Source organism: Malassezia globosa (genome assembly GCF_000181695.2).
Source record: "Malassezia globosa CBS 7966 chromosome Unknown mgl_sf_3.1, whole genome shotgun sequence".
In the NCBI taxonomy this organism is placed as follows: domain Eukaryota; kingdom Fungi; phylum Basidiomycota; class Malasseziomycetes; order Malasseziales; family Malasseziaceae; genus Malassezia; species Malassezia globosa.
Window position 1 is genome coordinate 178,992 of NW_001849871.1, and position 23,010 is coordinate 202,001.

The following is a 23,010-nucleotide window of genomic DNA, read 5'->3' on the forward strand; positions in this document are numbered from 1 at the left end:
GGAAGAGTTTGCAAACCCGTGGTGTACGGACGCTGTGCGCGGCAATGAGGGAACTCGACCCGAAGCAGTACCAAGCATGGGCTCGTGAGTACCAACACGCGAGTGTCACAACCGGAGAACCGTGACGAGTGCATGGAGGCACTCGCCGATGAGCTTGAGCGCGACTTCATCCTGCTTGGTGCGACGGCCATCGAGGACCGTCTGCAGGACGGCGTGCCCGAGACGATTGCCGACTTGAAGCGGGCAGGCATTAATATCTGGGTCGCCACTGGTGACAAGCTCGAGACTGCCATTGCAATTGGATATAGCACGATGCTTATTGCGCCTGATATGAACTTGATTGTTGTGCGCGGCGGTGAGTATGGCTCTAAACATTCCGCGTACACCCAGCTGGAAATGGCCATGGACCGTTTCTTTGGCGGCATCGACGCCAGTGAAATGGAGCATCCGCCACCACCCTCTATGGTCGACACGTTCGATGGTCAAAGTGTGATGACTAACACCTCACTTGTTGGCGAGGAAAATGGCTCACGCCCTGGTGGTTACGCACTCGTGATTGACGGACATGCCCTTTCGTTCGCATTAAATGAGCCACACAGTCGCGAGCTGTTGATTCGCGTCTCGAAGAACTGTCGTGCGGTCATTTGTTGCCGCGTGAGTCCCTTGCAAAAAGCCCTGATCGTGCGCTTGGTCAAACAAGGCCTCAATGGCATTACTCTTGCGATTGGCGATGGTGCCAATGATGTGTCGATGATCCAGGCAGCACATGTTGGAGTAGGTGTGGCTGGCGAAGAAGGATTGCAAGCAGTCAATTCGGCGGACTATGCAATTGGCCAGTTTTACTTTCTAAAGCGGCTGATTCTCGTACACGGACACTGGTCGTATTATCGAAACAGCACCATGGTGAATGTGTTCTTCTACAAGCAAATGGTACACACCGGTACGCTTTTCTGGTTCCAGATCTACTGTGCGTGGTCAACGTCACAAGCAATCGACTATGTGTATCTGCTGTTGTACAACGCCATTTGGACCGTGGCGGCGGTGATTGGAATCGGCATCTTTGACCGGAACGTGTCAGACCACGTCTTGATGCAGGTACCTGAGCTTTATGGCGTGTCACGTAAGCAGCAGTACTTCGGGATGTGGCGCTTCTTGGGCTATATGCTCGATGGCGTCTTTCAGTCTGTCGTACTGTTTTTCCTGTTGATGTACTTCTACGACACAACGTCTACCCGAATAGACGGCTACGATATTGATTTGTACGAGCCGACGACAAACATGGTATTATCCACCGTCCTTGCGGCCAATCTGTACGCGGGCATTGAATCCATGGCATGGACATGGTGGATCTTTGGTGTTGTGTGGATCCCGACGTTGCTTTTGTTTGTTTTCGAGCCCATCTATGCCGCCTTCCCACCCACTTTAATTTGGACGCATTCATGGGGCAACAATTATTATCTGTATCGGTCGGCCCAATTCTGGGTAGGTGGCATTCTCACAGCTTTCCTTTCGATCCTGCCCCGCATCTTGTATGAATATTTGCGCATTCACTTCTTTCCCACGGATGTGGACATTTTGCATTACATCGACGCTCGCGATCCAAACCACGACTACGTCCACGACCCACAAATGCCTGGCTTGCGTGCGGCGCAAGCCTATGAGTCTGAAGTCGATGCAGATGCGTCGCGTGCTCCGGTCGGCGATACGTACCCGCTAATGCCCACACAGAGCCGCACAAGCAGTATTTACCACGACATGAGCACTGGCGAAGCCCGACCGTACCGTGGGTACTCCTTCTCTGCGTCGGACAAGCCGGTGCCCAAGCCCAAAAAGGTCATGCGTCGCCTCAAACAAATTTTCAAGCCACATGGAAAGCGCAAACACAGCGACTTTTCCTATGTGCGTTCGAGTCAAACGCGTGACGACGATATTGTCGAGCGTAAGGAACCATTGCATGTCGATGACGCCACTGACGTTGATGGTATGAAGCACCAGTCCTACCTCGATGATGGTGTCATTTTTGCTGAATCGTCGGGCGATGAGCAGCACACACGATTTCATACTGCCTTTTCAGCTCCGCCCCCCTCCGACTTTCCGTATGGCGGCTACCCTTCGCTTCAACAAGAGCAGCAGGGGCATTTGCCTCAGGCACCTCCCCTGTTTGTTCCGGTCCATGGACCAATCCCTTCTTCCTCTGAGGCTTATTATACCGCCATGGAGCACAATGGATCACGACAAGTTTATCAGTAGTTGCAGGACGTTCCTTGTGCTCAGACCGCATGGACGACTTGAGACGCTTTTCTCTTCTTTCTTTATTTCTTTTTCTTTTTTTTTTTTTTTCTTTTCTCCTGTACATCATTCATCGCAGCGTTGATCCTATTAATACGATTAGCATAGCTTGCCTAGGGTGTTCGTCCATGCTTGTAGATAGGTATGTGCTAGCTCCACGTGTGCGTAACTCGGGCTACAACGTCAGACTGATGTGCACGTGGCATCTGATGCGGGGCTATCGAGATGGAGATGCCAATTTCTAACCCCAATAATGATGGAATGGGCCGCTCTCTCTCCACGCCTCACGTTTGTCTCGTGCGCATGCGTTTGACGAAGAATCGACGACATGCAGTCCATCTTCCAGTGGCTTTATTCTTTGGTTGATCCAGATGCATTTCAACGCCGAAATAACGAGCGGGAGTCTTCATCCGGGGCCATAAATCTGCCGGCAATGTCTCGTCCGTTCGTGCCGTCTGACCCTCCGTCAGTGTATTCAGCCTCCGTCGCTCGTAATCCGCCGCACGCTGGGATCACTGCCCATTGGGATGACTTACCGAATGATGATATCTTTAGTATACGAGCGCAAGAACTTCGATGTGCACCAAATACAACGGCTTCTTTCAAGAAAAAAGGTTGCCACCTGAGTTGATATCACACATTTTGTTCCTTGCACGAGAAGGTCTTGAACTTGCTGTCGAGCGGCGCTACGATGCCACATATACAAATAATGCTAATACGCGCTACCTATGTACTCCTAAGCTGGAGTCTGCCTATGTGCGCAACTTTGTGCTGCAAGTTACAATCGATACCGTGAGTCACGACCAAGGGTGGAGCTCCGATCCCAACCAGGACTGGATTGGCACGTACCAAGGTAGTCATACCTGGTGGGACCTGACATTAGATCGCCCAGTAGAGCGTTCTAGATTATTTGCTCGTGATCATGCACATGCGGATGCTGTGCAGTCTTCTTTCGCCGACAGCACAGGTAGCTCCGACTCCGAAGTTGACGACGTCGATTCTCCATCATCCTGGGCATATACCGAAATTCATCGAAAAGAATTATGTCGAAACGTGCATGCCTCGAGCGCCTTTCGGCATCATACTGTGACTTTGGACTATGATGATCCGATCGTGCGTGACGCTCGTCCTGGCGATGTCATAAGCTTGTGGGCTCGCTCCCAATATCCGGGCTGGGTTCATATTGTGTCATGCGCGCGTATCCTTGTTCGAGTTCGTTGGTCAGTGTAGTCGAGGCCCTGCCGTGCGCGTCACATCAACTAGTGTGGAAAGCATATCTTTCGTTAACGCTCATGCCCTGAAGAAATTTGGCCACTCACCTCCCGAAGCCTCAACTCTTGGATTATGTACGGTAATCTTCAGAATCCGCTGACTTACTTCACCATAGCACGTAATACTTATAACCGGCTAGATCAGCTATTGCCTTCTTGCCCGATTGTTTCTGTATCTTTCTCCTTTTCATTTCGCCATCTTGTTTTGCCGCGTTCATCCAGAACATGTACCTAAGGTGTTACGCACCTTACTCTCCCAGATCTTTCCGAGCATGCCCTTGATACGCGCTCATATGTCGTCGCACGTCTTGCGCTTGGGCTGCGTCGTCCAATTTACTGGGTTCATGTTCGCAAAAAACGTACTATCCATAATGCATCCTGCTCACTGTATGTGTCAATAGTTCTTTTTGGCAGAATGAATCTGCGTTTATGTTAGGAACGCTGTCTCTGGGGCATGTATATCGCACGTATTTTTGCCAGTCACCTTACGTGGTTGCTCTTGAACATACATAAATGTGTGATCAGACACTATTGTGTGTCACGTTACACTAGTTGATAGGTTCCGGCGCAACGGCTCAAACACGTTATAGCAGGTATAGGCTTTGGCTGCTCAGACGCTATATTCTGAAGAGCCAGGGCGCAAGGTTCATGCATTCTTCATGCTTTAGCCTCGCCGATAGGCATAAGAATAGGATCTAGACCTAAACAAGCTGATTATCCCACATTTGCTTGGCCCATGCCTGCTCCCAATCTTCCTTGCCATCCTGCATGACAGAGCTATGTGGAGTTCAAGTCGGGGTACGCATCTTTTCCTCGTCTAAGGCCTAAGCGAAACAGTTATCGTGAACATATACATGCTGTATACTCCATGACAATGTTCCGCCAAATACGTTAGTTTATAGTTCCATACGTCGTCAAGACTTTCGAACCCAAATCATGTTATTCCTCCTTAAGTACAAATGTAGTAATTTAGAAAGTATACGGTCCCAAGACTTGCCGTTTCGGAGACCCCATCACGCTCCGGTGCAGCAGCCTCTTATGATCCTGCAGTCTGATCAACAAAGTAAAGCAACATCTGATTGTATAAGTTCGACACGCAATCATCGTCGTCCACAAATTGCCGAAAGTATGCACGTACGCGAAATTCCCCCTTTCCATATATCGATTTCTGATCCATAGGCATATTGAAAAAAAATCAATTTCACCTTTGCAACAGACCATGTTCAATCTATGAGCTGAGAAGGAACGTCGTGGCTGGATTGTTCAGATATGTGAGGGCAATCTTTTATTTAAACGTAAATGCATACATGTCCTACATTTATATATATATATATATAAGAATCTGGGCACTACGTGCTTACAAGCCTTGCTCCTTAGCCGTCAGGTTGAAGATCGTGTTGAGCTGAATGTTACTAGTGCCTTCGTAAATGGCACCGATCTTGCTGTCACGCCAGTACTTTTCAATACCTTGCTCACGTGTGAAACCCTGACCGCCACACCACTCAATGGCACGGCCAGCGGCACGCTCAGCAGCCTGGCTTGAGTAGAGCTTCGCCATGGCAGCCTGCTTAGTGAATGGACGGCCCTCTTCCTTCAAGCGAGCAGCGTTGTATACCATGAGACGAGCAGCCTCAATCTCCGTGGCAATCTGAGCCATCTGGAACTGCATGCCTTGGAACTTGGCAATTGGCTTACCGAACTGCTGGCGCTCAAACGTGTAAGCAAGAGCACGGTCAAAGGCGCCCTGAGCAAGACCGACCATCTGGGCACCAATACCCACACGTCCTTCATTCAGGATTTCAATGGCAATCTTGTAACCCTTGCCTTCCTCGCCAATAAGGTTTTCGGCTGGCACCTTGACTTCGTCAAAGTTCACGGTGCATGTGCTGGACGCACGAATGCCAAGCTTGCTTTCCTTCTTGGCAATTTCCACACCCATGTCCTTTTCAACAGCAAAGGCCGAAATCCCCTTGTAACCCTTCGAAGCATCTCCCTGAGCGAATACGATGAAGAACTCAGCCTCAGCGCTGTTCGTAATCCACATCTTCGAGCCGTTGATAATGTAGTGGCTGCCATCGTCGGACTTCTTCACAGTCGTCTTCATAGCAAACGCATCGGAACCAGAGTTGGGCTCAGACAGGCAGAATGAACCGAGTTTTTCCGTCGAGAGAATTGGCATGTACTTCTTCTGTAGATGCTCGTTGGCGTATTTACGTAGCACTGTGTTCACCAGCGTGTTGTGCACATCACACAAGACTGACACTGATGGGTCCACCTTCGCAAGCTCTTCAATCACAATAATGGCTGACATAAAGCTGCTGCCTGCACCACCGAGCTCTGGCGACGTCTCGATGGCCATGAGACCTTGCTCAAATAGGCCTTTAATGATCGACGGGTCCATCTTTTCGTTCTCGTCCATCTGTGCCACTAGAGGCTTTACCTGTGTCTCTGCATAACGGCGCACAACTTCACGAAGCATCTGCTCTTCTTCCGTCAACTTGTACAGGGAGTTGACGCCGAACGGGTTCTCGAACTCTTCGGCCCGCTTCACCGACGACGAAAACGCACGAGCGGCGGGTGCAACAGAAGCGCGAGCTACTTGTGGAAGTCGAGCTGAAGCAACAGAGCGTGCGGCAAAGGCGCTGCGCGAGGCAAGGCGCAGAGTGTTAGATGTGCGGACTACCGAACGCATAGACATGGTTATTGTAAGAAAGAAGCCGTCTCCGGCTGGTGATACGCTCCCACGACTACGACCAGGTCCCACTGTTTCGGCCGAATTATATGAGCCAATCATTAGTGAATCGCTCACCTGTGTATGACCGGGGATACAAGCCGAATCACGCGCACATGACTCCAAGGAAATGCGGGGCGCGTTAGAAAATGAATTTGCGCAAGTGTACGTTTCTCAATCGAGTGGATCTAAACTGGGGTATTTCGGTAAATATACGTGAGAACAAGAAGCTACGGCACAAAAGCCGAGACGCCTTAGAGCTTTACTAGACGCGGCGTCTTTGAATAAATTCTCGGACACTTGAGTGGCCATCCACTGTGACGAAGAGCATACGTTTTGCTTCATTTTCCCATTGAAGCACGCCTAGACTGCTGGCATAATCACGCACTTGGACATAGTCAAATGTCGACGTGAAATCCGTGTACAAATTTCCTGGCATAAGCATCATCCATTTCAGCCTCAGATATACGCACCGACCACAGAAGAAACCCGGTTTTTCTCACGTTCCCACAGTCTAATTTGGTCAGATACTGTTATGGGAAGCAATGGTTCCTACGCCGAGTGAGTCACCTTTACACTTACGTTTTTATACATCTGAGGGTGAGCGTGGTGGGTCAAGTATGTGATGATTTGATCCGCTGTAATGCCTTTGTTCAGCGCTGATTTGACACTGTGTCTGGTAAGCTGTCCAATCACCAGGTTAGGCAGGCGGCTCTTTAGCGTCACAAACAAATTTAAAATCGCAATGCGCAGAAGGTTTGCTGTGTATGCGTAGACCCGATAGTTCGTCTCGAGAATAAGATACCCTTGCTCCTCCTGGTCATTTAGTCTAGATAAGAGAGGCGATGCCGTTGACGTGAGTGTTGATGCAAGTCTCGTAGGAAAGAAATACTTTGCAGATTTGCTTGGTCGATATACAAGACCATAATCACTCAATTCTTCAAGTGTCTGGAGTTGTGTCTGTGAAAAGCCTCGCGACTCATACGCACGACCTAGCTCGAGACCACCCACTGTGAAGAAAAATGCAAGCACCTCAACAAGATCCATATTGCGCTCATCTGCCATACTTAGGTAGTGCAGCAAAAGTGCCCAAAGCTGTGAATTAACGTCTTGTAGAAGGAACTGGAAGCCTAATGACGTAATGTTCAGTTTGTCATTAGTCTGGTGATCTCGCTGCATGAGTCCAGCTCGCTGCAGGAGAAAAAGCACTGTATTCCGAGGAGACGCTGCCTGTTCACTTCCAACCATAAAGTACAAAATTGTTTCCCATTGCGTACGCGCATATTCGTCTAGAAATTCCGTCGTTACTGTGCTTTCTGTGAGGCGATCACACGGCTTCCCAAATGATTCGGAGTCGCCACTACAATGTTAATAAATCGCCACGTACCTGCCTGTCAAAGCACCTTTGATACCGCGTCGAAAAACTTCGTTCATATATAAATATGTATCATCGCGGATCATGAGAATCGACAGTCTTTGCATGCGTTCAAGAGCTTCTTTATAGGGGCTGCGCTGGTAAGCCATCAAACATAGACACACATACTCGTCAGAATTTGAACGAAAAAGTTGGTAACATTCGTTTGTAGTGAGCGGTTTCTCCAGAAACATCATGTCCATTATTATCTGTCGTGCTGCCATTGGCAATAGTCTGTCTTATGAGAATCCTGACACAGCGTTACTTCCACGCACCGAAAAACGGCCAAACAGCTCGCCGGTTTCTCATATAATCGAATCAAGATAGAACGTGGCTGTGTCCTTAAAAATGTCTCGATGGGCAACTCAGCAACGTTCATCAATGTATCTCTGCAGCCTAAGCGTGTGTGCTTGCTAACGAGTTTCTAGTACTGCTGAATTTCTCGTTTGGAGAAGCTCTCTCCAAGCAGGCGAGGGGGCTGCGCGAGTGCATCGGGTCAATCGGGATTTATGAACACTAATGACTACAGTACTGAAACACGTAAGAAACATCATCGTGCATAATTTCCGCACGAAGAAGATCATCATGAAGTTGTCCGAGTTCTTCTTTCGAAACATGGTTCCATGTACTAGTGTCACCATAGAGCATAGCTCGTGACGGTGTTAACTGTTTTCCGTCTTCGCACCGCTTGCATTTGTAGGTATCATGGGTGTCAGACACAGTGTCGGGTTTGTACTGGAACAAAGCACGAAGATCCTCTCCGGAAAAGTGCCGCTCGGCATCAACGTCATCATCAACAACACACGAAGAAAGTGACTGTTTGTGAGACTGGCGCTGTAATATTTTCTCCTCAATCGAGCCAGTTGCAATAAATCGATATACAAAACCTTACACCTTGTTAGCGAAAAAAAAGACTAGTGCATACGTACATGATTTTTTCTGGCCATCGCGCCAGACACGCGCAAGAGCTTGCTGATCAGATGCAGGGTTCCAGTCCGGGTCAAATAAGACGAGTCGATTTGCACCGATTAGATTCAGGCCACATCCACCAGCTTTAGAGCTGAGAAGAAAAATAAACTCAGAACCTTCCGGATTGTTGAATCGGTCCACAAGGTTTTGACGTTTGTTAATATTCATAGTCCCGTCTAGTCGAAAGAAACCCCAGCGACGGCTTCGACACAGTCGTTCAAAGAGATCAAGCGTTTGTGTGTAATTGCTAATAAGTACAATTTTATCATCTGTCTTTGCTCGCATTGACGTAAGAAATCTTTCCAGCACTGCCAACTTGCCAGATAGACCCACAGCCACATTGCGGCGATCACCAGGTCTGTATCCCTCAGGATATAGTTCTTCACTTCCCTCGAGATCAGCGGGCAGGTTCAGTAAATCAGGGTGGTTGCATAACTTTTTCAAAATTCCAATCGCCTTCAGCGGCTGAGAGCCTATTCCACGAAGAAGCCTGGCGATAACAGGCGATCGTAGAAAAAGATTGTACAAATCAACTTGGAACGGAGACAGCCGACAAAAGACAACATGCTCATATTTCACAGGCAGATATTTCGACAAGATGTCATTGGTGCGGCGAATGATAAAGGGGCTAACCATGCCAGAAAGTTGCTGGAGCTTCTCACGACCAACTTCTTTTTCCTTTTCCGTTGCGCCAGCATCGCGACCGCGCAGAATATCGAGCTCAAAATGCTTGCGAAACTCATTCCGGTTCCCCAACATGTCAGGGATAGCAAAATTAATTAGTGCAAAGTATTCAGAGAGATCATTTTGGATAGGCGTTCCCGACAAAATAACGCGCCTTTTCACTTTGAGCATGGCCAGGGACTGAAAGGTCATGGAGTCTGCATTTTTGAGTCTGTGCCCTTCGTCACACAGCAGAAGACCAATTTCCGTATTACCTAAAAGTTCTTGCAAGTTCCGGAGTGTTTCATACGATACAATCATGACTGGATGAACAATCGCGCGTCCGGAGCAGTCAGCCCAGCGCTGCACTGACTCAAACATTTGCTCACGACTTAGCCGTCCATCGAGTGCCAACGAACCCGGCGCGGATGCACCCAGCCACTTGACTAGTTCGTTCGCCCAGTTTCGAACCAAGCTTGAAGGACAAACAACTATTGCTTTTTGAATTGTGCTCTTACCAGCATTTGGTGATTGCTTTAGCAAGGTCCATAAAAGTGTTATGCATTGTAACGTCTTGCCCAGTCCCATCTCATCTGCCATAATACATCCGTGCGCATTTTCTGAGACCATACCTGTCGTGCAGCGAAACAAAAACTTAACACCTTCAATCTGATGAGGTCTAAGAATTTTACCCAGACGCGGATCGATGACCACTGGAACTTTGTCGCGAATCGGCATGTGAGGTTTGTTAATACCAAGAATTGTCGCTAAATTTTTGTGAGGGCCACGCTTTTCTTCTTTCTTTTGTTGCTCTTCGAATGCGAGGCGTAATTTTTCTCTCTCTGACTCGATATCCTTGTCATCAATAGTAGGATCGAACAACACGATTGAATGTTCACTCATGGGATCATGTAATGGACGCGGTGGCACTTCTACTGGTCTTCTAACACCTAATGCAGCATGAGAGAGTTGCGACTCGATTACTTCGCCACGTTCATTTCGGATGCTCGGTATCGAGAACTTGCGCTTTATAGCCCGAGGATCAGCATGAAAAACTTGCCACTTACGTCGGTCGGCATTAAATGAAACACCCGACGCATCGATACCCTTGTATACGCCTTCTAGACTCTTCTTTTTCCTCGGCCCTTCAATCTCATCGATATATATGCCACTTTGATCTACACTGTCGCCACTTAATTCGGAGTAATTAACGCGAGCCCTTTTGCGCAAGGACGCATCAGGACCGCGCTTCTTCAGCAAAGGCGACTTGAAGGGCTTCTGCTCTTGCAAAATTCCATATCCACCCCCAGTTGCAAGTTGCCGCGGCGACTCTCTTGTGTGGTCCGAACTGTTGTCTTGGAGTTCTTTTAAAGCCGCCACAACGGCACTTCGACGCATGGTACGGACGATCCTCCATGAATATGACGCGTCGTGTGATGCATTTAAAGGTGCGACGCCACACGAAAGGCGCATCACGTGCCGGTACATGTAATCAACCGAGTCTTAGGGAAACCTGTCAGCGCTACTGTGGCGCATTGTCGTTGTCGACTCTACGAACATGAAAGTCGCTGTGTGGGGACTGCTTCAATTACTCAGTGTCTCTTTAGTGTGGGGCTTAGGATGGAAGCTTGATGATAGCATCACTGGCGAGGATTACTTCAACAAGTTCAACTTTTATGCCGGACCTGATGGCGCGGACAACATGACGCATGGTATGGTGAACTATGTCGACATGCCTAATGCAAAGCGTCTTAACTTGTCTTATGCGAACGGCGACAATTTTGTAATGCGTGTTGATACTACCATGGAACAGCCAAATGGTCGACCAAGTGTTAGGTTGCATTCGAAGAAGTCTTACCGTGACTCTGTCATTATGTATGTGGAAGATTGCTGCTGACTCTACAGTCTGCAAGTCGCACATGTTCCTCTCGGTTGTGCAGTTTGGCCTGCATTTTGGACAGTCACTGATAACACGACACAGTGGCCTAAAGGTGGCGAAATTGATATTCTGGAAAATGCCAACGATCAATATCCTTACAACCTTGCTGCTGTTCATCTGAATAGAACATGCCTTATTGAAAATCCAAAGCAAACAGGAACTACCATTTTCAATGATTGCGAGGCGTATGCCAATGAGAATTCTGGCTGCCGTATTGCTATGAATGGCACAAGTGACGCAACTTGGGGCCATAAGCTGAATGCCAAAGGTGGAGGCACAGTGGCTATGCAACGCGACTTCAGCAGAGATGGCAAAGGTGTTCGCATGTGGTTTTGGGAAAACTGCGATGAGCCGGAAGAGCTTAAGAAGCCCGGAAGTTCCGTCAACCCGGATAGCTGGGGCACACCGGCCGCTGATTTTGGGCTCACGCAGTGCTCTGATCAATTCGACAACCACATGATCATATTTGACATTACTCTGTGCGGTGACTGGGCCGAGGACACTTATTCAGACACGACATGCCCCTCGCAATACAAGAGCTGCGGTTACCAAGTGGGCAAGCTAGGCAATACGGTATGTACATTCTATGCATGGATGCTGACATTAATTTTGACAGTTTGAAGATGCCTATTGGGACGTGAAAACCTTGTTTATATACACACCGGATGAAAACGCTAGCTCTTCTACGACATCCAACACGAAGCGAAGCTCGGAAGGCACTTGCGCTCTCGGAAAGCCTCCGTCTGGCAGCGCGGGTGCTCATTTGCCAAACTTGACTCTCCTTATTAGTCTTTTCGTTCTAACTGCTATGATTATTTTACAGTAAGAAATTCCATAGAATTGAATTCGTATCCACGACGGGCACCCGACTCACACATGGATTGTGGAGTTGGCTAAGGCTTCACTCACGGCACAATCAAGAGAAATGGCCGGCACCTTTGACAGGCGACGTGCAAACGGACCAGAAAGCACTTTCCAACCTCTGTACAACCTTAGTGTATCAGAGAAAAACTCAATCGAACCAGTATGGAATGTAAATGAGCGCTATCTCTTGATAAGTCCGAAGTCACATGCGAGTGACAACCTTGTTTTGCACACCATGAACGTGGGTGAGGACAGTATGGCGGTCCCATGCATTGCGCAGAAAAGCCCTGTGGTCAGGCCAGATGGAAGAAAGGCAGAAGAACCGCGTCCACTATGTATGTTTGAGCAATACATGACTGACAATGCGAAAAGACCTTCAAACAGGCATCATTCCAAGTGCTAGTGGAAGCACACTTCTTGAGTCTGGACACACAAAAATTGTTTGCTCTGTGTACGTGTGATCCACTGACTTACGTTTTAGGCATGGACCTCGACAGGTTCGCGGTCGCCATTACGCAGGTAAGGCGGAGGTCAACGTTCAATTTGAAATGGCACCATTTAGCGAAAAGGAGCGCCGGTCGAGCAGAGATACAGAAGCCCCAGTTCCAGCAGCTTTGATTCAGCAAGCTCTTCTCCCTGCCATTCGATTGGATCTCCTTCCGAAGTCATCTATTGATGTGCATATAACAGTCCTGGACTCTGACACTTCCATGTTGGGGTGTGCAGCCATGGGCGCCACTGCGGCAAGCGCAGCTTTAGCCGAAGCGGGAGTCCAAATGCTCGGGTTAGTGACAGGAGCTACGGCAGTACGTATCACATGCATACTTATGACGCACAGACCGCCATTTCAACGCTTCCATCAACCAACAAAGCACAGCAGCTATGGCTTGTGGATCCAACACATCGTGAATATGCCGATTCGCATTCACATCTCATGATATGTGGCCTACCGGCTCTGGGGATGACAACGTGCTATGTGCTGCAGGGTTCCGTGGATAGCATGAACGCGCTCAAACATGTGTCGAACACACTTACTCAGGTGACGACCAAGTACCATGGTTTGGTCGCGCAATCTTTGTATAATGAGCATACGTAAGCAGAATCTCGTTCGTTTAATGTAGTGTGTCCGCTTGTAATTGGATATTTGTCAGGCGCATTGTGCACGAAACGTTACGCTAGTAGCCGGGAACTGTAACTACAGGAGCTCCTCACGATGAAAGTGCCGGCCACCGCATGGCGGACTAAGGAAGTTGAAAGACTCGCTGAGCAAAACGCGATCCGACACAAAGATGAGCTTCCTGATAATATGTTGAAATATTGGCGGTTCAGACATTCGCTGTTTACTCGGTTCAACGAGGGCATCTTACTAGATAAGGAGTCGTGGTTTTCGGTCACTCCAGAAGCACTTGCATACCGTACAGCAGTCGAGTGCCAGGGTGATGTGGTGATGGACGGATTTTGTGGTGCTGGTGGAAATGTGATTCAGTTTGCTATGACGTGTAATCACGGTACGTGTGCGTAAAACGTCGCACACTTATGCGCAGTGCTTGGCATTGACATCGATCCTGTGAAGCTAGAAATGGCTCGTCGCAACGGTGAGCATTCAACTGTGGTATTCTGACGTTCAGCAAAAATATATGGTGTTGAGCACAAGATTACTCTACTTTGCGGAGACTATTGCGAGTTTGCGCAAGACGTTGAAAAAGTGCGACAAGCCAAGCTGCGTGGCGAAGAGCTCCAAGACGAAGGAAAGTGGGGTGGCTGGGATCGTCGAAAGATTGATGCGTACGTGTACAGGCTCGAAACTATATATGCTAACCATAAACAGGGTTTTCATGGTGCGTAACTAAGGAAAAGCTACTGACAAATCAGTCGCCACCGTGGGGGGGTGTTGAATACCGAGACCCAAGCAAGCTGAAAGGCGTGACGCCAACGAACAAGAAGTATTATGACGCTTATCCGTTCATGGCATTGCAGCCAGTGGGTGGGAAGAAACTGCTAGAGTTGTCAAGGTTAGTGACTGACAAAGTCGTTATGTTTGTGCCAAGAAACATGGATCTCTCTGATGTGTCGGAGGCAGTGAAAGAAGTGGGAGATGGGTTTACCGTGCATGTGGAAGAAATGTGGATGGGGCCGAGGCTCAAGGCGCTATCGCTCATCTTTGAGAAACAACCCAACAATCGCTCTTGACGAGTATGTTTAGTCAGAACCGGGTTTCCGTCCCCCCTTTCGATGCCATAGGCCAGGCCCATCGAGGCTGTGCACAAATTGAGGCTCTGTAAAAAATCTCATACACGCCTTGAGGCCTGCTTCTTATAGACGTCCGCTAATACATCATGGTACGTTTGTAAACCTTCGTCAGTATTGGTGCTAGACTTGATGTGTCGTGACTTGTCAGTCACATCTTTTACGCGTGGATATGCGCCTGGATCACCAACTTCTATGTATTGTGAAACGAGGCGGGAACTAACCATTGAAGGACTTTTGTTTCTTTGTTCCGCTCGTGTTTGGTTGTCCCAACAAAATCAAACAAGAAGGTGACGGCACACCATATGTGTGTCCGCGATGCAACAATGCGCAGGTTGTGGAAGCAAAGAGTCGAATGTGGTTTGAGTTATGTTGGATTCCTTTGGTATGTACATATAAACTATCAGAGGAAAAAAGAAGCAATTTATTCTGACTTTGAAGATTCCATTCAAATCTAGCCATATCTGGCTATGTGGCATTTGTCAGTGGCAAATGCCTCGGGATGGCTATCAGCCCATGCCAGCTGGAGGAATGCCTCCAAAGATGTGATGATCCTTGTGTTCTATGCATGGCACATGGAATTGTTCTTTCTGAGTCCTTTGTTGTTGTTGTTTTATTACACTGTCGACTTGTGCATATGAAATTTACAGGTCATGTTGTGAAACCATGAACAGTCTACTTTTGTGCAGATGGGCTCACAGAATTGTGAGGCACATTGCACAAAATGTTGAAGTTAATGGGCACGTGCCATGTCTTGATGCGTGTGAGGTGCACATATCCGTACATAGACTGTGGACACCAATTGTTCTGAGTAGCGCACAATCATTCTAAACAAATAGACTGGCATCACTAGTGTTCAACATGTCTGTGGGATGTTGTTCGGGAGAGATTCCTAGCGCGCTGCACGACCCAGCAAACCCGCATTACTACATGACACTCGAACGCGCTGTCAACCCATCTCACTTTGTAATGTGGGACTTGGAAAATAGGTCGAGTGGGAGAAGGCCTCTTAGGCTAATTTTTATTACATGAGTATAAGCAAGTAGCGACTTGGTCGTCTGGGATTGTCATATCAACTGCACGATTTGCCACCAACCAGAGGGAAAAGCGGGCATAATAGTAAGATCGCATAGGCCTTTGCGTGGACGCTATTGTGCGAAGACATTGTTGATTTTTAGCGCTTGTGAACAAGTAAACTAGCTTAGTTGTACACGAATTTTGGTGATGGTGCGTAGAATGGCTGGCTGATGTGTTTTCGCCTTAGTCGACACCCTCGAAGCGCAGGCTGATCCGCGACTTTAAGCGATTGTCGTCTGATCCACCAGGTGGCATCTCTGGAGCACCCTGTGCAGATAATCTCTTGATATGGAACGCAGTAATTTTTGGGCCAGGTACGCACGTACATACAATGCTTTGCTGATGCCATTCCCAGCGGACACACCATTTGAAGATGGCACATTCAAGCTTTTGCTCACGTTTGACGAGTCATACCCGAATAAACCACCCACAGTTAAATTTTTGAGCAAAATGTTCCATCCCAACGTATACGCAAACGGAGAGTTATGCCTTGATATTCTACAAAATCGATGGAGTCCAACGTATGATGTGGCCGCCATACTCACGAGTATTCAGAGCTTGCTGCATGACCCAAACCCGAATAGGTGCGTCACACTTTAATTGTCCCTTTGAATCCCTGTTCTAACACGATTTTAACATCTAGTCCTGCTAATGCTGAGGCCGCATCTCTTTATCGCGAAAATATGAAAGAATATGTCCGTCGAGTCAAGCTCACTGTCGAGCAAAGTTGGATCGATGAGACAGAGGACGCGCACGACACGAACGAGTAATTCAAAAGTACATCCGCAGGCACGCATGTATGCTGCACTCATTAGCTATCCATGACTACCCCTTTTTGCTAAACAAAGACAAAAAAAAATAAAGGAATTAAAAGTTTCAGTGTAGTGCCAAAGTCCGTAGGTTTGGAGCCATCGACATGGAGGTTGTGGGATGCATGAACCCCAAGTTTGTCGCATGTTCTGCTTACCTGATAAATTTCTCCGCCGCTGGCGAAGAAGCGGCAACACGACCAATTCCCTCCTTGCTGGTGATTACGGCAACCATTGAGCTGCTCGACGCAAGAATTCGCGTCTGTACAGACAGAATCGCACGGTCAATATGACTGGTTCGGATTCGATACATCAAGATCCATATGGCGGGATCGTCCAGTGGATGGTGTGGCTAGTGAACTCCATTCCTGGTCGAGACATTGTTGTGCGGTACATCGCCAGTAGCTATCAACACGACCCAGTCCGTTCCCTTCTGGAACTCATCTTGTTCATCTTTGCTCTTCGCACGATTTTGCAAAATCGAACGCGTGCGCGAGGAAACTCGCATTTTATTGATTTCTCCAAGAAAGTACGTGCTTGCGCTCGTGCGTGCATGGACGACAGCTAACTTATTGATAGGAAATTGACTACTTGGTCAAAGAATTTGAGCCAGAACCCTTGTGTTCACCGCTGACAGCAGAACAACAAGAAGAACTCGATGGCATCCCTGAGGTGTGCGGTCATGCATCAGCGCGCCCCCTGGTGAAAGCGCCGTGGATGACAGGCACATTGCCACGACGCGTTTTGAATCTTGCATCGTTCAATTTTACTGGTATGTTGGAGGCGCCAGAAATTGAGGCGCAGGCGAGAACTATCCTTCGTGAATACGGTGTTGGAAGTTGCTCTCCTCCAGGCTTTTACGGAACTAGTGACATGCACATCAAGCTGGAGTCGCGGGTCGCCACTTTTTTCCGCAAAGATTCGTGCATCGTGTACAGTCAAGGATTCTCGACAACCAGCAGTGTGATTCCAGCATTCTGCAAACGCGGCGACGTTATCGTTGCTGATGAAGGCGTGGCATTTTCAATCCAAAAAGGGCTGCAGTTGTCCCGCAGTCACATCCATTGGTATAAACACAACGACATGAAATCACTTGAATCTGTCCTAATGCATTTGAACGAAGAGCAGGAAAGCTCTCGACGGCCCCTGACGCGTCGCTTCATTGTTACAGAAGCTCTATTTGAGAGGGATGGAACCATCACGCATTTGCCTCAGATTGTGGAACTAAAGAAGAAGTACAAATTCCGGATGGTTTTGGACGAATCCTACAGCGCCGGTATCCTTGGCAACACAGGCCGGGGTCTGACTGAACTGCAAAATGTCGATCCTGATGACGTCGACATTATTGTGGGCAATCTAGCGATTGCCTTCTCTACGGCTGGTGGATTCTGTGCATCGACAAAGGAAATTGTGAAACACCAGCGTATTAATGGTCTCTCATTCGTATTCTCTGCCGCCATGCCTGTGATGATGGCGAATGGATCCACTGTTGCTATGGACTTGCTTGATGGAGACTTGGGCGTGTTCGAGCGACTTCGTGAAAACACGTCGATCCTGCGCAATGCGCTCGATCCCATAAGTGCAATTGCAATTACAAGCTCACCAGAGAGTCCTCTTCAGCATGTCCAACTCAGACCTAGTGAAGATGACACGAACCTTGCGGTCTTGTACTCGGATCCAAAAGCACATGCGTCGTGGATGGCTTCGCAACAGGAGGTTCTCAAGAAAATTGAGCGGCTTGCCCTCAACCAAGGTGTCTGGATTTCTAGGAATCCACACATCCCCAGTATCCGAGCTGAACTTGATCAGGGACCATGGGCACGTCCTAGTCTAAGGATCATCGCTACAAGTGCACTTAGCCCCGCTGAAATGAGACAAGCAGCTGATATCGTCCGTGCGAGCATAGTTAGTGTACTTGGATCATGACTTGGTTCAGGAATTCGATGGATAGAACATAAATGCAGAAGAAGAAAAAATACAATAGTGGTATTTTAAATAAACGACGCCCTACTCCTCCCCTTTTCCTGTCCTACAAGCAGCCATGCTAAAATTGCCACCGCTGCGAAAAATCACTTGATATGTCTTGGGCAGAAGGGACGAGGAGGGCTCCAGAGCAGCCACGCCTCACGATCCGATGCGGTATGTCGAAGCAGGTCAGCGCATGCTAGCGCGAGTAGAGGCATCCTAGAAGTGGCCTAGGATGACCCAGAATACACGCCGGCAGCCAAGCACAGATTTCGGGGCGAAAAGTGCACGTCATAGACAGGGGTGTTTTTCGTGAAATACGTCGCGACGCAGTCGGCGCTAGCGTCGGCATCTGATGCACTAGGCTCTTGCTGCGCAGTGCGCACGTCCCAACAACGAACGGTAGCGTCTTCCGAACCACTGACAAGCACCGCACCATCGGCACTAAAGTCCATCTCATGGATGGGAGCGGAGTGACCCCACATCTTTTTTATTCGGCGTCCACTGGCAAGATCCCACAGACTGATGGAAAAGGCATCTGCGCGCGCACTGCGAGGCTGACCCAACCCAGCAATGGTGCTACCCCCGCTTGCTGAGGCCAGGTACCTGCCGTCGGAACTAATGCGGACGCAAGAGACGGGGGATTGGTGACCGACAAACAAACGCACGCATGCACCGCGTTGAACATCCCATAAACGGCATGAACGGTCAGAGGATCCAGTGGCAAGATACAATGAGTTCGGATGGAAACGCACACAGTCCACATCGGATAGATGGCCTGCATAAATCCGCAAGGGATGGATCCGCTCGGCACTCCAAAGTCGAGCAGTCCGATCGGCACTTGCAGTGGCGAAATACGTGCCTATGGGGCCCCACGACACATCCCACACAGGGTATTGGTGCCCACGGTATGCAACAAGTGCCGCGTACGTATCGAGACTCCAAAGACGCGCTGTGCCATCAGCGCTGCAGCTGAGCAGATGCCGAGGGCTTGAGCCACTTCCACCGACAGGATCAAATGAAACCTGATACACAGGCGCCGTGTGCCCAATCAATTTCCGTGATGTTCCACTGTAGGGTAGACGATGTTTGTTCAGCGACTTGCGGTCGCGGATCGCAGACAAGTTGAAGTCGCTTTCTAACGACTGCAATGGTTCACCCTTGAGACTCCATAGTTGCACGTAGCTTTCTTCAAAGCCGGCCGCCATGAGTGTAAGATCCGGAGAAAATGTGCTGCTTGTAAGACCGTCTTCTGCGTCGTAAAAGGTGTACATGCACACGCTCGGCAAGCCGACTGTTCGCGGTACGCCTTCCCATTCAGAAGGAGGCTTCGCATCGCCAGCCGTGGCTGATTCGGGAGGCAGTTTCGGATCAATGCGCAGACACTTGCGTGCATCTCGCACACGCTCAACTTCACGCAAAAGGTCGACCGTACGGAACATGGATGGCTGTGGCGGTAGATCTGCCAGCGATGGGCCTAGGAGGTCCGACGCACCATCTTGCGACATCTGGTTCTCCTCCTGCACCACAGAAGCAGCCCGCTGACTTTTGAACCTGGTGCCGGCGACGACGTAGGAGCAGCGTTGGTATCAGGAGGCTCTTCGTCCATAGGTGCGTCAGAAGATGCGGGTTTGTCCTTATCAGACGCCTCGTTCGGAGCTCCGGAAGTCCCTTCTCTCGCAAAACGTGATTCACTTCGTCTTTTAGGTCCTCGGCTAGTGGGATGGCTGGATGCAACTTGAGCTGTGGGCCGCCCGCATGTGCGTTAAAGTCGGAGATGGCGTCCGTCTCGGACACAGCAGCTGCTTGCAGCGCTGGGTGATGCGCGGATACAGACTGGGTAGTGCTGGAGAAAAACGAAGGCCCTGCGCCTGTAAGACCTGTACCCTCTTCCAGTTCCAACGGATCGAGCTGGAACATGACGGAGCGTAGCACTTGAATGCGGCAATGCTCATTTATGATTTTTAGCATGGCTTCTCGTCCTCGACGCGATGGCTCTAGCATGTTGTCAACAGCGGCGGCATTGCCCATGCCCGAAAAGCCAACGGGGCTCGTTCCGTCCGTCAGCCACCCGATCAGTAGCCCAAATACATTAAGTGACATTTTCAGCACATAGCGTTCCGTCCTAAACCTTTGTGCAAGCTCATCCGATCCGATTTGTGACGGGAGGCACAGCGAACGAATATGCGCAAGCAATGGGGCGTGTGTTGGCTGAAAGAACGATGAGTGAACAGAGAACAGCTCAGCCGCCGCAGACCCTAGCCCCATGTCAACAAGATTCATGTAACTGTGTACAAAGAGAGGCAAAAGGATCGGCAGCAATTCCGGTTGGTAAATGTCTAGACTGCCAGTGCACCAAGATTTGATCATTCCATAGCCTCGCGCTGTGTCCGTCGGATCCAACAATAGAGCCTGGGCCCCTGCTCGCTCTAACGCTGAGCTGGGGCCGGCATCAGGCGCATCTTTGTCCCGTGGATCGCGCGGTACATTTTTGCTAGCAAGCTCCGCCATGCTCACATTAGTTTGACCTAACTGTGAATCACGCGCCTCCGCAGCCTTGGCTGGCGGGGCACCTTTGTTAGCTGCTTCCAGTTCAGCTTGCAAGGCGCTCAATGCTTTCGCATATCCATGTGAACGCAGATATTCCACGACAGAGGCCGTTTCCATTCGAGACATTGTACCACCACCACTGCTTTTGGCGGCAGCAGCAGCTTGTGGGCCGGTGCCAGCAGCCATCCGTCCAGCCCTTGTTGTCGTAAAGATGCTATACAAAACAACGTACTAATGACCTACATCCGCATGGACGATCAGCACAGTCGTATCACGTGATGCCACAATTAGCTCGTCCGCAGTGATCCAGTGAGGCTGCACGGCACGCACGCCAGACCACTGGGAGCTGCCTACGTTGATAGAGACAAACTCTGAGTTGTCCGGTGGGTTTGGATAACTCGTACTTGATAAATCCTTTCGACGTACAAAACAGGAACATGGGGAGCCCCTGATACTTGGCGACATGACGGGGCTCGCTAAGGGGATAGATAACGTACGCTCCGACTAAGTTGCTCATCTTTTTATTCCCTTCCCTACATCCGAAGTCCTAAATATGTATATCAATATCGATTAGTGGAACTGTGTGTTCAGCTGCTACTCATTTGCAACTGGTTGCCAGCAAGGCCGCTGCTGCCCGAAGTCCGACGGGAGCCAGGGCGAGTCGCACCAGGCGACGCAGGAGCCGAGGTACCAGGCGGGCCGAGCTTGCCCATCTTCATGCCCTCGTCGATATTGTTCAGCACATCCATGTCGTTGCTGTCAAGTTCAAAGTCAAAGAGCTGGGCATTTGCTTCAATACGATGCTTGGTGAGCGACTTGGGCAAAACAATGTTGCCCACTTGGATGCCCCAGCGCAGCAGCACTTGCGCAGGCGTCTTGCCGTGCTTTGTTGCAATAGCCTTGATCTCTTCACGATCAAGAGCAGCTCCTTGTGCCATAGGCGAGTACGCCTCAATGTGGATGCCACGTTTGAGGGTCTCCTCACGCAGTTTCTCATGCGCAAAGAAAGGGTGCGACTCAATCTGGTTCACAACAGGCTTGATGCGTGCAACTTTGAGCAAAGCATCGAGGTGGTCCACATCAAAGTTAGAGACACCGATCGAGCGAATCTTACCGGCATCAACGGCTGCCTCCATCTGCTTCCACGCGTCGATAAACGACTGCTCACCAGGCTCAGGCGAGTGGATCAAGTGTAAATCGATGTATGAGAGCTGCAGCTTTCTCAACGATTCTTCAATGGCTTCTTGCGCATTCTTGTGATCGTCATCCCAGAGCTTGGTGGTGATAAAGATTTCCTCACGCGGAACATTATTGGCAGCGGTCCATTCCTTGAGGGCACGGCCCACAGCTTCTTCGTTACGGTATCGAGCTGCAGAATCGATGTGACGGTACCCACAGTCAAAGGCCCACTTGACGGCTTGTTCCGTTGTGCCATCGTTAGGCGCCTTGTATACACCCAAGGCCACCTGCGGGATTTCGTAGCCTGAGCTAAGCTTCACCCTTTGGGTGGAGACGTTACCAGGGGTAACATTAGATGCTTGGATACGATCTTGCGCCATGAGTAGTTATGGTAAGTAGGAAGGTGAATAAGAATTTGAACGCCCAGATTTATACGGGGAATTCCCTCCCGGACACTATAGAATTTCAGCCCAGAGGGGTAGCGGGGACCACGGACGGGCCATTCATCCATCCAAACACGGACACTCATGCACATGACGTGCGGAATTGCACAGCCGGCGTAATTCTGTTCGATCCCTGTCGAAACTTTATTCGCTAAACACTGGTGCGGGGAATTTTGACCGTGGGTAGTTTGAGCCTTGTCTGTCTTGAGCGACGACCCCTATGCATGTGATTGGTTGAGGATTGCCACGCGAGAACATGCGCGCATCCAGTCGGCGTTGCGTTTGTCATTCTTTCATGGTGGCTACCGAGATAGTCTAGCACAAACGACTCGTTGTTCAGATGAGCTAGACTAGGTATTCTTTGTTTCGATCAATAGAATATATTTGAACTGCGCGATGGGGTAGCACTGTAATGGAGCCTCAGTGCGCGACAGACAAGGAACCGAAAAGTGCGTTTAGTGACGATGAGGAAGAAGAAAATGCAAAACGAGCTATGGAAGAGTGGGTTGATGAAGTCCAAACTTTGCTGGGAGGTACAGCGCGTGGCTCCCCATCTCGAAACATGAAGAAGTCGAGACCGTCCTCTTTGTTCAAGTCAAG

The 23,010-nt window shown here is 49.4% G+C and overlaps 12 protein-coding genes across 12 annotated transcripts; 7 read left to right on the top strand and 5 right to left on the bottom strand.

The window, feature by feature from the left end:
* Positions 1–132: 132 nt before the first annotated feature.
* On the top strand, positions 133–2,250 carry MGL_1395 (uncharacterized protein; the record flags this gene model as incomplete). Its single annotated transcript, XM_001731160.1, has 1 exon — positions 133–2,250. One exon carries the CDS (start codon positions 133–135, stop codon positions 2,248–2,250), a length of 2,118 nt encoding a protein of 705 aa, XP_001731212.1.
* Positions 2,251–4,917: 2,667 nt separating this feature from the next.
* On the bottom strand, positions 4,918–6,258 carry MGL_1396 (uncharacterized protein; the record flags this gene model as incomplete). Its single annotated transcript, XM_001731161.1, has 1 exon — positions 4,918–6,258. One exon carries the CDS (start codon positions 6,256–6,258, stop codon positions 4,918–4,920), a length of 1,341 nt encoding a protein of 446 aa, XP_001731213.1.
* A 585-nt stretch (positions 6,259–6,843) lies between these two features.
* Positions 6,844–7,539, bottom strand: MGL_1397 (uncharacterized protein; the record flags this gene model as incomplete). The annotated part of the gene is made up of 1 exon (XM_001731162.1): positions 6,844–7,539. One exon carries the CDS (start codon positions 7,537–7,539, stop codon positions 6,844–6,846), a length of 696 nt encoding a protein of 231 aa, XP_001731214.1.
* Positions 7,540–8,593: 1,054 nt separating this feature from the next.
* Positions 8,594–10,735, bottom strand: MGL_1398 (uncharacterized protein; the record flags this gene model as incomplete). Its single annotated transcript, XM_001731163.1, has 1 exon — positions 8,594–10,735. The coding sequence occupies one exon, from the start codon at positions 10,733–10,735 to the stop codon at positions 8,594–8,596; it is 2,142 nt and encodes a 713-aa protein (XP_001731215.1).
* A 160-nt stretch (positions 10,736–10,895) lies between these two features.
* Positions 10,896–12,102, top strand: MGL_1399 (uncharacterized protein; the record flags this gene model as incomplete). The annotated part of the gene is made up of 3 exons (XM_001731164.1): positions 10,896–11,212; positions 11,243–11,849; positions 11,893–12,102. The coding sequence occupies 3 exons, from the start codon at positions 10,896–10,898 to the stop codon at positions 12,100–12,102; spliced, it is 1,134 nt and encodes a 377-aa protein (XP_001731216.1).
* Positions 12,103–12,375: 273 nt separating this feature from the next.
* Positions 12,376–13,236, top strand: MGL_1400 (uncharacterized protein; the record flags this gene model as incomplete). Its single annotated transcript, XM_001731165.1, has 4 exons — positions 12,376–12,475; positions 12,513–12,591; positions 12,622–12,946; positions 12,979–13,236. The coding sequence occupies 4 exons, from the start codon at positions 12,376–12,378 to the stop codon at positions 13,234–13,236; spliced, it is 762 nt and encodes a 253-aa protein (XP_001731217.1).
* A 117-nt stretch (positions 13,237–13,353) lies between these two features.
* MGL_1401 (uncharacterized protein) lies at positions 13,354–13,761 on the top strand (the record flags this gene model as incomplete). The annotated part of the gene is made up of 2 exons (XM_001731166.1): positions 13,354–13,648; positions 13,685–13,761. 2 exons carry the CDS (start codon positions 13,354–13,356, stop codon positions 13,759–13,761), a joined length of 372 nt encoding a protein of 123 aa, XP_001731218.1.
* Positions 13,762–13,921: 160 nt separating this feature from the next.
* Positions 13,922–14,330, top strand: MGL_1402 (uncharacterized protein; the record flags this gene model as incomplete). Its single annotated transcript, XM_001731167.1, has 2 exons — positions 13,922–13,925; positions 13,969–14,330. 2 exons carry the CDS (start codon positions 13,922–13,924, stop codon positions 14,328–14,330), a joined length of 366 nt encoding a protein of 121 aa, XP_001731219.1.
* Positions 14,331–15,806: 1,476 nt separating this feature from the next.
* MGL_1403 (uncharacterized protein) lies at positions 15,807–16,234 on the top strand (the record flags this gene model as incomplete). Its single annotated transcript, XM_001731168.1, has 2 exons — positions 15,807–16,048; positions 16,108–16,234. The coding sequence occupies 2 exons, from the start codon at positions 15,807–15,809 to the stop codon at positions 16,232–16,234; spliced, it is 369 nt and encodes a 122-aa protein (XP_001731220.1).
* Positions 16,235–16,562: 328 nt separating this feature from the next.
* Positions 16,563–18,199, top strand: MGL_1404 (uncharacterized protein; the record flags this gene model as incomplete). Its single annotated transcript, XM_001731169.1, has 2 exons — positions 16,563–16,802; positions 16,853–18,199. The coding sequence occupies 2 exons, from the start codon at positions 16,563–16,565 to the stop codon at positions 18,197–18,199; spliced, it is 1,587 nt and encodes a 528-aa protein (XP_001731221.1).
* Positions 18,200–18,468: 269 nt separating this feature from the next.
* MGL_1405 (uncharacterized protein) lies at positions 18,469–19,746 on the bottom strand (the record flags this gene model as incomplete). The annotated part of the gene is made up of 1 exon (XM_001731170.1): positions 18,469–19,746. The coding sequence occupies one exon, from the start codon at positions 19,744–19,746 to the stop codon at positions 18,469–18,471; it is 1,278 nt and encodes a 425-aa protein (XP_001731222.1).
* Positions 19,747–21,375: 1,629 nt separating this feature from the next.
* Positions 21,376–22,347, bottom strand: MGL_1406 (uncharacterized protein; the record flags this gene model as incomplete). Its single annotated transcript, XM_001731171.1, has 1 exon — positions 21,376–22,347. One exon carries the CDS (start codon positions 22,345–22,347, stop codon positions 21,376–21,378), a length of 972 nt encoding a protein of 323 aa, XP_001731223.1.
* Positions 22,348–23,010: the final 663 nt, after the last annotated feature.